The sequence below is a fragment of the Electrophorus electricus genome, chromosome 6 (assembly GCF_041902795.1).
Source record: "Electrophorus electricus isolate QZ-2024a chromosome 6, ASM4190279v1, whole genome shotgun sequence".
NCBI classification, from domain to species: Eukaryota; Metazoa; Chordata; class Actinopteri; order Gymnotiformes; family Gymnotidae; genus Electrophorus; species Electrophorus electricus.
Window position 1 is genome coordinate 24,460,681 of NC_137502.1, and position 13,784 is coordinate 24,474,464.

Consider the following 13,784-nt stretch of genomic DNA (forward strand, 5'->3'; position numbering starts at 1 on the left):
TTTTCCATCTGCCTCCGTCTGTCCCCCCGTCGTGCCGTCTTGATCTCTGCCTCTGTTCCTGTCTGTGGCGAGAGCTTTGAGAGGAAAATTGCAGTGGGTGGGTGGGATTCTATTGTCTCAAGGCCGTGGTGACTTCATTAGCTGCGACACACATAGTCCAATAATGTACAATACACTTAGGGCCTCCGATCCTTGTAATAAATGAAATTGCATCCCAGAACATTTGTTTCCTCTGTATGAATGAGCGGGTATTAAGCGAGGCTGGCTAACACTCTTAAATTCTCATCTAATGTGTGCTTATGCTCTGTTAGTGCACATCCGATTAAGATTTATGACTCTTAGATAAACAGTCTCCTCTCGAGGCCAATTTTTGATTCATTACTGTGGGGGGGGGGGGGGGGGGTCTATGCAGTGTGTACGCATGCTTGCATATTTGTGTGTGTCTGTGCAAATCCCAAACAAACTGTTTGTAATCACAAACCATTTTTATTTTCATTGCCTCTTGTTGTAATGATTTATATTCATATGTAAGTCTTGGTTAATGCGTAGTAAAAATATTTATGCATATGTAATAACCGTTTAACAAACTAGATTTGAACCGGTAGGCTCGAGTTATCAACTTTTAGCACTTGAGAACAACCGCCCCAAGGAGAAGACCATCCTCACATGTGCCCATGCCATGTTTCAAGGCGTGGTCCTGGAAGGAGACGGTGCTGGAGTCCGGGACGTCTGGCCGCTACACCGTGGAGACGGTGAGCACCGAGGACGGTGCGCTGTCCACGCTCACGATGAGCAACATCGTGCCGGCGGACTTCCAGACCATCTACAACTGCACGGCCTGGAACAGCTTCGGCTCCGACACCGAAATCATCCGTCTCAAGGAACAAGGTGGGAGCCAAGGTCCGCCAGGTGCCCCTCCTCTTCCTCAATCCACACTGCTAGCCGCGTTAGCGTTTGCGTCCGCGGGGACTCGGCGCTGCCGGTGAACGTTTTTTTTTCCTAGGAGCCACGTTGCTAAAGGCCAAGCCGCCAGGTCCGGGCTCTGGTTACGTTGTGTACACAGCCCCAGCGCTTTCATTCCCAACCATCTTACAGGAGAACATTCTGTCCCTCCGCTATTTATGGCTTATGTACTTCAGCCCCTCTAACATTCATCTTTTCCTGTGGCGATAACCCGCTAAATGGTGGTTTTCTGAGTGAAGCGATCGAATTAGACGGCGCTGCACACCCAGCAGATGCTGTCAGAAACCCGAGTCCGCTCCAATCAGCAGACAGATAGGTCGCACAGATAAAACAGGCGCTACCGGAGGATTTTCTGGATTAAAGTTTCCGTCTCAAGCTTTGGACAACAGTCTCTGTGACTTTACTGTTGCCGAAATCCCTGTTTATTTAAGAAGTTTTCAGCTCTTGGCTGTATTTCCGAATTGCAGGGCTTTCTCTTTTTGGATTGCCTGCCGGAGCTAGGTTTGAGGAAGACTCAGGCTGACTGACGAACATTTCGTGTGGAAGTCGGCATCATTGTAGACTGTAGCTGTGGATTTTGAGATATTCGGAATAATCCTGGACAAAGCGAATAATTAAATTTTTTACATTTAATTTGCTTTCTTAAGTTAATCATGTTAATACTTTGGAATATGATTAGTTGTTCTTGCTTTCTAAATCGCATTAATCTCCCATAAATTAATTTCTTGTCATTTTGTATAATGAATTTGTTTTAGGGACATATCAGCGGTGTAAAAGTTTAATTTATCATGTAAATGCATTAGCTACACTAGGCTCTATGTAATATCCTGTCAAACCACTTAGCGGCCAGGGTGGTTGTCGCATTGTTTATGGCTTAATTCAAACCAGTCTTTGTAAACATTATGTTTGCCTCATTCATATGCGATCCATTTTCTCTCCAGAATAGTAAACTCTGTTCTCAGCTCACTAACCCTTAAACGAAAACCATTGTTGTTGTTGTTTTGCTTGAGCAGGATGCAGATTAATGAAGACATTAAATAGACATTAATTGTGGAGGGGTGATGCTAGCTGTGGGTTTGTTAGCCTGTTATAAGCAGGAGGATGTAATTAATGCTATGTAGGCGTGTCTCTCTCTTTTAGACTTTCATTACGGACATGCTCTTGTCTTCCAACAAGAAGGTAAAACTGTATTAAAAAGCGCAAAACCAAATGGCAAAATGAATGCGCGCATCTACAAACCCTCAGACTTTCCATTTCTTCGTTGGCGTTGCCCGCTCGCTCCTCAGCTAACACGCAGCACTGCGTAAAGTCGCGTCGACGCGCGTGCGGCTCCGGGTTCACACGCGGTCGTCCGTGCGCCGGTCTGTCCGGGCGCCGTATGCTGGTTGTGTCGAGCCAGCGGTCGTGCAACTTTGATGACAGCAGCGTGTGCTCGGGAGTAAATGGGTCTTGGAGGTGTAATTATGTGCTGGATTGACTCGGCTGGCTCGTGCTGCGTTATTGTGGGAGGCTGTATTTTGTCGTCCACAGAGTCGCTGCCCGTCGCTGTAATCATCGGCGTAGCAGTGGGAGCCTTCGTAGCCTTCATCGTCCTCATCGGCACCATCGGCGCCTTCTGCTGCACGCGCTCACAGAGAAGTATGTCTTGCAGCCAATCAGAGTCCTTGGCTTCAGCTCCGTTACTGCTCCAGGGAAGACAGCACAGCGTGAGGGTTCATGTCATTGCACGCGCTCCAGGGCCTTTCAGATGATTTTTACATCTCTCCTCTCTCTTTCTCCTCCTCTTTCCTCCCCTCTCACTCTCTCTCTGCCTCTCTTTCACCCCCCCCCCCCCCCCCCAACCTCCGCTCCGCCTCCCTGTGTCTCGCACGTTCTCCCTCTGCCTGTCACATCCTCCCTGGCGAAGCGTGCCCATCCATGTCCAGCGTCAGGGTTAGCGTCAGGCAGCAGCATGGAGAAGCAGCGTGCTTGCAGGAAGTGATGTCGGGGGCGTTGCGAGCGTTGAGCATGTTGTTGTTGTATACCGCAGAAGACGCCCCCCTGGTTATGTCCTCCCTCCCCACCTCCATCTGTGCTCAGCAGAGAGAACTTGCAAGCAAAATTAGGACAGAAAGTAAGCCCTTGTTCCCTGAAAGTCACCAAATCAACATTACAATCAGTGCTTCTGCAATGCATCTGGACTCTGTGTTGTTGCGTTGTGGTGCGCACGCCTCCTCTTGACGACGGCTGCGCGATGTCAAGTTTACAGCGGCGTGGCCTCCAGCTAGCCAGAGCTCCATGACTTTGCATTGTGCTTGTAACTCGCCGCGGTCGATGTTATAAGTGACGGCGCGTGCGCGTCCTCCGCAGACCTGAAGGGGGCGGTGTCGGCCAAGAACGACATCCGCGTGGAGATCGTCCACAAGGACCGCAATGCCGCAAGGGAGAACGAGGACCACGCCGCCATGAAGCAGCTGATGGTGAGTCTCCATCCTTGTCATCACTCAGCTTGCAGAGGGCCTCGCCTCTTACCATCTCTTCTGGTGCATCCCCCAACCCCTGGGATCTGTCCCCATACCACCCCCAGAGTGCGCACGCTCATTAACGCCATCCACTGTCACATCCTCGGATAATAAATGCTAATCATCTGCACCACAACACTAATAACACCTATCCAGAGCCACCGTTAATGCCAAACCCATGAATAATGCAGTGTGTGTGCGTGTGTGTATGTGTGTGTGTGAATGTGTGTGTGTGTGTGTGTGTGTGTGTGTGTGTGTGTGTGTGTGTGTGTGTGTGTGTGTGTGAGAGAGCCCTGATGGGCCCAAAGAAGGCCTATATTTAGCCTCTATCCTGCCACTCCTGGGAGGACATGGGTACTGTGAGACGTAGCCATGGAGATGTGAGCGTTCGAGTGGCCTGGCGCCCTCTCCCACTGCGGCTCCCGGGGAGGCGCTGTCAAAACACATGGCTCCGCCCGCTTTTGAAATTTCACTCCATGTTCCGCACCCTCCTGGGGGCTCAAGAGTGGTGCCGCGATCCTCCTCGCAGCGGAAGATACGATCACGTCGTGGAACACGATATTATGCAAGGGTCTGGTATATAAGGCTAAGCCGCTGGAATGGCATCACTTCAAAAAAATCCCCGATAAAGAGATGAAAAATATTCACGAATTAACTTTCTTGGTGATATCATGAAGCAACCTTGCGTAGGAAGTCCAGCAGGGGTTCTGTGTAATGTGCAGACGCCTTAGGCTGCCGGTTCGCCAGTACAGCAGAACTGTTTTTATTTTTGTTTGTTTGTTTGTCCACAGATCGAAAGGGGCGAGTTCCAGCAGGAGTCTGTCCTGAAGCAGCTGGAGGTCCTACAGGAGGAGGAGAAGGATTACCAGCACATCAAGGTGGGCGTCGGCTACGTACCTTAAACGCAGTTCAGTCAGCTCAGCGGTTGTAATAACCATCAGTTATGCCATGACAAAGGCATATAATGAGCCTTTCCGCACTTTACGCTTTTAAATCACTTTAGCAGACGTATTCAAGCGGAAACCAATCATTTCTCATTAGTGGAAGCATGGTGGGAGATAAGAGATGAACTGGAAACTCTGGCCAGGTTCGACTGGCCCAGTTAGCAGTAGCTAAAGCAAGAAAAATTCCTTCTCCTCGGTGCATGAGCACTTAAAGCAGACAGCAGCCATCTGTCCTCCAGACTCGGGACTGTTCGCATCACCAGCTGAACTTTTCCCGACGGAGGTTTAGGGTGCATGGAGCAAAAGGCCTCAGTGGCTGACGGACTAGCCACCTCCCATCACCCTGTTCGTCTCCTATCCATCCCATCGTCGTCCTATGCGTGACCACATTCTAAACGACTCTAAACTATACAGCCACTGCTGCCTGTCTGTCCATCAATTAACGTCAGCTCACCACGTCCCACGCAGCATTTAATGCACTTAGTGTTGTGTAAGGCTGTGAGGATTACATACAGTTTCTCCGCTGATGCGCTCTAAACATTTCAGCGTGGCGTTTTGTTGACCATGTCTTCTTGTGCTTATCTTGTAGAATTTGTCACCATTCCCGAGGTTGCAGAGGTATTATGATGCCCGTTCCCTCTGGGCTCTGCCTCTGTGTGTGTGTGTGTGTGTGTGTGTATGCAAGAGAAAGGAAATGCAGGGGATGGAAGAAGTATTACAGAGCAGTTACACACACACACACACACACACCACACACACAAGCGCCCCCCGTCGCCCGATCAAAGCTAAGCCTGGTGATCGCTCTCTCCGGTTGTCTTAACATAGTCATCTGGGAGTGATTATTTTCCCTCCCATGGGCTCAGTCCCCCCGGTGGATGCTCAGGACGGCTCTCGCTCTCTCGCGCGCTGTGGCAGGCGGAGCGGAGGGCCACCTTTGCTTTGATTACACCTTTTCATGCTGCATTCGGAAAGAGACAATTTCAGTCCAATTAAAGCTGAAAGTGTGTATACATTAACCAGTTCACTCTGTGACACCAGACACCAGAGTGCAAATGATCGAGGTTTGCTTAATTAGTGTGGTGTGAAATGTTGCGAAATGTGTGTGTCTCCGTGTGTGTGTGTGTCTTTGGGTGTGTGAGTTTTCACACACCCTAAGGAACTTCATTGTACAGTACAAACACACACACACACACACACACACACACACACACACACACACACAGATGGCACGTTTCTAAGATTCTCACAATCAGTAGTAACACATCACATCATCACATCGCTACAAAGTTGCTACAGAACTATAGAAGCAAACAATCAGACAAACAATACCATGTCCCTTAAATCAGACTGATAAAACAATGTGTCCTGCTCTTCGCCCATCTGTTCCCCACTCTGATTTTGTCGGTGGACGAGAAGTATCTCGTGGAAGTGTCTTGTAGCTCACACACTCACCCACTTGCTCTGCGCAAGGAGTTATTAGCACTCAAACAGTGGTGCTAAGTAAGAGTGTTTGTTTATTTTTGGTTTGTTAATTTGTTTATCGTGCAGGATCCCACCAATGGCTACTACAGTGTGAACACCTTCAAGGAGCACCACGGCACACCTACCCTCACCCTGGCTAGCGGGCAGAGCGGCGAACTACGACGCGAAGCCCCCGCGCCAGCCGGCGCCGCAGCAACCACCACGGGCAAGCAGCGTGTGCCCACGGGCATGTCCTTCACCAACCTGTACTCGACGCTGGGCGCGGCGCCCGGACACCGACTCTACGACTACAGTGGGCGCTTCGTGCTGGGGACGGGCGGCAGCTCCATCGAACTGTGCGAGCGAGAGCTCCAGCGCGGCGGCTCGCTCAGCGACTCGGGCTCCTTCGCCGAGGCGCCGGCCGACGGCTCGTCCGGCGGCGGCTACGCCCGCCAGGACGGCTACGCGCCCTTCGACAAGGAGAGCAAGGCGTCGTCCTCCTCGCACCACTCGCAGTCGTCCTCGCAGAGCTCGGACCTGACACGGCCCCTGCAGAAGCGCATGCAGACGCACGTGTGACGCGCCGCCGTGGAGGCGGGGCCTAGAGGAAGGGGACTTGGGCGGAGCTTTGGGCGGGGCTTGGGGGGGCCACAACCCCACCGCTTTGCCCAAAAACATCAGGAACCAGAACAAGCACATTAACTTGGTTTTCTCTCTCTCTCTCTCTCTCTCTCTCTCTCTCTCTCTCTCTCTCTCTCTCCTCTTTCCTTCATTTGTGTCTTGAAGGACAACTTCGTCATAAGAGCATCATCCGATTTCTTCATGCACGATAACCAGCTTTGAAAAACCTTATCGAATTCTCGATGCTCTCTTCTGAACACTCCCTGAATCTGCCTGGGCCAGACGCCCGCGCATGTCACGCCAAAGCCACGGCTGCCGATAGCGACGTCCAGCTTAGCAGCACGGACGGACAGTGAGTGACAGCTCTGCACCTGTCTGGAGCACCACAGCAGGAGGACAGAGCGGAGGAACAAGGTGCGGGCAATGCCGAGATAAGCAGCGCGCCCGGGCGGACGGACCCTCCGCGTCCCGCGGTCCACAGCGCTTCTGGTCAGGAGAAAGACGAGAGATAACGTCCCGCCTGTTTGGAACCCTCTTCTGCTCATGTACAGCCTTGGCGCGCGCGTGAGTGTGTGTGTGTGCGCGCGAGTGTGTGTGTGTGCGCGCGCGAGTGTGTGTGCGCGCGTGTGTGTGTGTGTGTGTGCGTGTGTGCGTGTGTGTGTGTGTGTGTGCATGTGTGAGCTTCTGTGGTTTATCAGACCCTCTCAGCTTTGTTTTCAACAATCACAGCAAGCACTTACATGCAGAAGAAATGCAAGTTATTAAAAGAGGGAGAAAAAAAAGAGAATTTGCGCACAGAGTTAATCCCTCTCAGGGCAGCCGGGTCCAGACTGCTGCCTCCCACTCCTCCACGACAGGGAGTAGAGACAGGAAAGCAGGGAAGAGCTCTGTGTGTTCCCAGATAAAAGAACATCACTGCACATTCTCTCTCTCTTTATTCACCTTCTTTTTTCGGTTTAAACTCTCTTTTGTTCGTCCCTTTCAACTTTTACATTTGATTTTGGTGACTTTCATGAGAACCTACACTGGAAGAATGCACTGGAGGATTTGTCCTTTTATACTTTGCCTAGAGTGGGACAATTTTTTGTCATGTCTTTATTATTATTATTATTATTATTATTATTATTATTATTATTATTATTATTATTATTGCCTACTGTGTTTGTGGAAGGACAACTGTAATGAAGTTGACTCTAAAGGAAAGAAAACAACTCTGCAAAAGTGTTTTGCAGAGTACCACACCAGTCACCTCCAAACCGGGCCAACACCCGAGCTTCTGGGTCGGCGCCGGGCCCAGCCTCGGGACTAAACACGTCTTCATGTGGCTGTTTGAACAAAGTTCTGTTGTTTACACTGGGACAGAATGATGGCTGTGATTAGGAAGCCATTCCTGAGCACGTGAGTCCTCCTGCTCACTGTTTTAAGTGAACTGTCCCGTTGCCACGTGGGACGCACTGAATTCGTGCTGAGCGTGTTTGCAGGGTGTCATCGTTCCTCCCCTCCAGTAGTACTGCCTCGTAGTACCTCCTCGTAGTACTGCCTGTACGGACACTGGACATCTGTGCTGAAGGGAGCCGCCGTCCAGTTGGACAGAGAGGAGGAGAACCCCAGAGACACAAGGCCGGCCTCTTTCACTAGGCTGCGAGTCTCCTCCTCCAGTTCTGCATCTGCATTTCACACGCTCGGATTCGTCGCCGTCTGTGCGCGGGGCGCGGCGATCTGGAGGCGTGGCGCAGGAGGCGCAGTTCACAGCTGTCTGTAATCACTCACGATACCTGCATAGTTTGTGGACTAAGATATTCCTGCGTAGCTTTTCTCTCACAAAGCCCCCACAGACCCTCGGACTGGATCAGGACCCTACAAGCAGTCTCATGTTGTGAATGAGTCGTGAATGTCTTATGAATGGTAATATGGGTACTTTATATCAGAAACTTATTTTAAATTGATACAGTTTGGAGGTCTTTGACTTTTGTCTCAAAAGATCTGTCAGCCTGTCTGTTCCTACAGATGATTCACACTGTGGAGTAGTTACTTGCACCTCTTTCCGTGATTATTTATTAATTTAACAAGGGATAAATATTCAAGCACTAGGAAGGCCATTCTTAATTAAACTAATTGGCAGGTTGTCTGAAAAAAAAAGGATGTACGACCTTACTTCAGTGTTCCCAGCCCAGTGCGTGGGCCCTCCAGCCAGCATGCCACACCTCCCTAACATAACGCTGCAGGACATGGTGATTGGGACGCATGTTGTGGCTGGCGTGATGGAGGCATGGGACAGGCCGGGCGGAGGCTCCGAGGACAGGACGCGGGGACTCTTGAAGACCTGGGATCTAACGTCCTCCTCTAGCTTTTTAAGTGTGACCTCCACTCACCTCCATGTCTGCAGCATGTCCGTGCTGGGCGAGGCTCGTCTCATTATCGCTGTGGTAACACTGCTAGGCTTGGGTTCAGCGAGGCTGCTTTCAGTTCTTATAACTGCTTATAAACAGAGCACGCTGTACATAAATTCCCGATGCTCTCTGTACATAAGTTGGCTTTTATTTTCCTCTGTTTCAACAGTTCAACTATTAAAGGGCAAAGACCTCACACCACTCACAATGTACAGACAATCACTTTTCTTACTTCTTTACGTGGTTGCTTTCCCCACAGTCTTTCATAGTTCTGCTGTCAGATTTGCCTTAGCTAAGAACTAGTTGGAACTGTAGAACCCACAGAACCTGCAGGCTAGATAAAATGACCACGACCACGTACGTGGTGTCTCGTGAGAACATTTGTCTGGTTTTTGTTTTTACCTTTTATCCCCCCCTCCAAGATACACGAGGTATTATTTCCCCAAAAAAGCCAATGGAACTTACAGATCACAAGGCTATGGCCTTCTGGACAAAGGCACGCTGCTGGTGTCGCTGTGCCCTGGGCCGCCGTGTTCGTTTCAGCCCGGGCTGCACCCCACGCAGGTGCCAACCAGCCAATAACGCAAAGCACTTGCCAGAGCAAGTTCACTGCAAGTCACACGACACGGTCAGGCTTATTGGATGACGCATTCTGAGATGTATCACATTTTTGGTTTGTGTTTGTCTTCGTAACTCTGGCCCTTTTATCAGTAAACTGGTCTTGGAGGTGGGATGCTAATCTTTTCTGTAAGTTCCTTTTGAATTTTTCATCACCTCTGTCTGAAGCCACAGAGCAGACTCACGGTTCAGCTGCACCCCTCGCTTCAGTCGTTATGACAGCACAGCAGCATGTGAAAGCGTATGTAATATAAAGAAGAAATAATAATGTCAATAATAAAACCTTCCATTTAAGATGTCCTCATCTTCCTAGAGATGTCCAAGCCTCTCCTTTCCACCCATATGCAGGCGCACCACAGCGACGTGTTGTGACATGAACACATAGACCAATCAGGCAGATAGGCAGCATAAGGGCGGAGTCGCTGGCCCGGGGACCACCATAGACGGACCAAGGCCTTTGTGGGGTTGGAGCTCTTCGCCTGCTATTTCGGAGCAGCCACTGGGGCTGTGTGATGAAACCGGGGCAATGTGTCCAGCTGTCTTTAATTGCTTGTAGAGAAAGCGAGAGAAACAGACAGAGAGAGAGAGACAGAGGGACAGAGGTTGTGTTCCAGGCCTGATTCCTATTTCTCACTTTCTAATCATTTCTGTACCCAGTGGCTGTATTGCATCACTGAATTGTACTCTGCCAAATGTTTGCTTGGGATGAATTCATAAAACAGAATATATATATATATATATATAAACATACATACACACACACACACACAGGGAGTGTTGAAGAGTAATTCTGCGTGAAAGGCTTTGTTTACAGTGTCAGGCCTGGTCAGTGTCGGTCTTGTTTATTTGAACCTGAGAATCACTTTGAATTTTGGGTCACAGATCTTGACACTGTACATATGAAACAATGAATCTCCGATTCACTCCAGCCAAAGTGTAAATGAATCTCCGAGTCTCTAGAGCCACAGTGTAAATGAATCTCTGATTCTCTCCAGCCACAGTGTAAATAAATCTCTGAGTCTCTCTAGCCACAGTGTAAATGATTCTCTGATTCCCTCCAGCCACAGTGTAAATGAATCTCTGAGTCTCTCCAGCCACAGTGTAAATGATTCTCTGATTCCCTCCAGCCACAGTGTAAATGAATCTCCGATTCTCTCCAGCCACAGTGTAAATGATTCTCCAATTCTCTCTAGCCACAGTGTAAATGCCACAAGCTTTTAGCCTGTTTTTTTTTCCTTTCCACAAATCAATATTTCATTAGTCTTTCAATAACATGCTACCATTACAAAAATGGTGTATACACTGAAGTGCAAAAAATCAATATCTAGCCGTTCAGAAGTTCTATACAGTAATGTCATGGGGTTAAGAGGCCAGGGGTTAACCATTGTTTTCATACAGTGGTCCTCCGTGTCCATAAAAACGTCTGATCCAACGTGTATTTTCCCTGTAATGGTCTGTGATCCTATGATGCGTTTGCTCTCTGTATTTGGAAAGAAAAGAATGAAAATGATTGAAAAAAGCACCTGCTGGCTGCATTTGTTATCATCCTCATAAGTGTGTGAGTGTGTGTGTGCGTCCGAATGCACTAAGACGCTTGTCTTTTATTCATGCATATAGCTTTATGGCTGATGGTACAGTTCATCTAAAGTTTTGTGCCAGCCATCTGTTGAATGTTAAAATGAAATTATGTTTAAGATGAAGTTGAGAGAGAGCAGCACACAGCAAGAGGGATAAAAGGAACAGGTGAACGTCAAAGCACTTCCTCTCTCTCTTTCTCTCTCTCTCTCTCCCTCTGTCTCTCACTGTCATTCGCTCTCACTCTCTCACACACTCTCACTCTGTCTCTCAATCTCACTTACACTCTCACTCACTCACTCACTCTCTCCCTCTATCTCTCTTTCTCTCTATCTGTCTCTGGTTCACTCTGTAACTCACTCACTGCAATCTTAAAATCAAATAATTTGATAAACATTTTTGACAAACAATTTGTTTCCTTTAAGAGAACTTTTTAATGATCAAGTAATAAAACAATGGGCAAGATCTGTGGCGAACATTAAAGAAAGTTCTGGGGGAAAAATCGATTTATTTTCCTTCTGACTGCAGGTTTGTCCAAAAGGTATTGACAATACTCTTGGTAATATTGGAATTCACATTCATGGTGAACAGAAAAAGGTATTGACTGAAAAAAAAATAACTATCCAATCACATGATTTAAGACATTTGTTATGTAAAAGCATAAAAACATTGTATAGCAGTGTTCTTCCCAAACGCTGAATGATGACACAATAAAAAAGCAACAAGCTGTTTTTATACCCAGTCTCACTCCCACAGGCTATGCGTAGCTTTAACCCTCACAGGTGATTTACCATTCTGGCTTTCCGTTTTTACGCTGGCAACCATATAGACATAAACTTCAGAGTACAAGTCACCCTCCATAGACTGAAGGAAAATGAGAACACAGGTCAAAACTCCACATTATTTGTATCTGAGATGGATTGGAGTCCGTATTGATCGAACATCACAGGGAACCAGCGGAAACACTTTTGAAGCTCAAAGGAGTAAGTGACTCAGTCAGGTGATCTGTGCCTGGAGCTCCGCCCCCTCCAGGGACTTCATTCCTAATCTGACTCACCTTATTTTCTCATGGAGCAAAAGTGAGTCGGAGGAGAGATGAGACCAAGAGAGACTCAGCTGGGTGCGTCACGTCCCGTCAACCTGCAGTGGGTGGGAGTACATTTACATTTATATTTACGGAATTTTGCAGACGCTCTTATCCAGAAGAACTTACAAACGTGCTTTGTCATTTACTCATAGAATAGATCCTAGTACAGTACAGTAGGTTAGAGTCCAAGATACCATTGAAGTAGAATACTGTAGAATACAGGGATGAATTCTGATACCTAGAAGTGCAAAATACATAAGGTCTATCTTAAACAATGATAAGTGCAATAAACAATAAGCACTAGAGTTTGTTAGTCAATATCAGTGTAATAAACAAAACCCTACAATAAGTATTAGTTTCAGTGAGACAACATAGAAGCAGGGTCAGTGGTCATTTAAATATTCCACGAATAGATGGATCTTCAGTCTGCGTTTGAAGACTGCAAGTAACAGCAAGTGGAAGTTCCTTCCACTATCTGGGACCCAGGACAGAGAATAGTCTCCATGCTTGTCTTCAGTGAGACCTGAAGCATGGTGTTTCAAGCCGAGCCGTACTTGAGGTTTGAAGTACTCAAGGTACAGATCGGGCTTTGAGCAATGACCTCATGTTTGGAGGGGCTGGACCATTTTTGGCTTTGTAGGCAGAAGTCATCATACCACAGTCACAGTGTGTCAGAGGCGTTTAGTCAGTGATGCGACAACATGGCCTTGTCACTGTAAACTGGTCTTGACATAACCCAAACCCAGACGCAATCATTAAGATGGTTAACGTTTGGGTCGGCGTAGGCGTACCTACTCACCCCTTTTTTTTCTAACACATTATAGCAAACATAATCTGACAACATCGGATTAAAAGTGGGATCGGACACTTGTACTGAGTCGAGGTCTGCTGTCTAACTAAAAGTCTTCAGCAGACAAATCCCCATCTGATCATTTTCATACAAAGACAACTCATATTACAACTAATTAGAGTTCTACGGTAGAGCTGCCAAATCTTCCTTAAGAATCACTATGAAATGATGAGACCCGTGTAGCGGAGCCGTTGCAGATATGGTGATTATACTGTTTCACCAACATGTCAAACGTGTAACACTTTCTCTCCTTCACATTACACTTAGCTAGATAGCAGCTTAATGAGAAATGAATTCAACGTAATGATTGCGTCCTGCTGTTCCACACGAGAGATAAGGAGTCGGTTCTCTGCCAGGACCCGTGGCCTGCACGCGTGCCGCCGCATGGTCCATGAGACCGCCCCCCCCCCCCCCCGGGGGCTGCCCCAGGCTCGTCTGTATTCTCCGCAGCGTGTCTGCCTGATGGACACTGCTGACCTTTACAGCTGTCCAGCTTTTGGCAGGGCATGTGTCCATGGCCTGGTCTGCATGTTCACAGATGGGCAGAGTTATCAGTGTCTATGTGTACTCCGACCAAGCTTGCTGGTTGACGTGATGAATAACGTAAGCAGAGCTGATAACAGATATATGCAGAATACCTCCATGGACTAACGGGACGGCGTCATTAATAGTAATTGCTTATATATATTGCTTGCACAACTGTATAAATCTTCCTCCTATTTCTCTGGAAACCTTGTGTGTGTGTGTGTGTGTGTGTGTGTGTGTGTGTGTGTG

General features: G+C 48.1%; 1 protein-coding gene across 5 annotated transcripts in view; it reads left to right on the plus strand.

Moving 5' to 3' along the window:
- Positions 1-11,771, plus strand: part of kirrel3b (kirre like nephrin family adhesion molecule 3b) — a 153,953-nt gene extending 142,182 nt beyond the window's left edge. Inside the window, exons 12-17 of one of the 5 annotated variants that reach the window (XM_081716062.1) lie at positions 690-900; positions 2,494-2,601; positions 2,993-3,076; positions 3,313-3,422; positions 4,256-4,342; positions 5,957-11,771. In XM_081716062.1, the coding sequence (XP_081572188.1) occupies positions 690-900; positions 2,494-2,601; positions 2,993-3,076; positions 3,313-3,422; positions 4,256-4,342; positions 5,957-6,448 (1,092 nt within the window). In that variant the 3' untranslated portion in view covers positions 6,449-11,771. The remainder of the gene's footprint in view (positions 1-689; positions 901-2,493; positions 2,602-2,992; positions 3,077-3,312; positions 3,423-4,255; positions 4,343-5,956) is intronic. The other 4 variants (XM_081716060.1, XM_081716061.1, XM_081716063.1 and 1 more) reach the window with 4 other exon arrangements.
- The last annotated feature ends 2,013 nt before the right edge of the window (positions 11,772-13,784 follow it).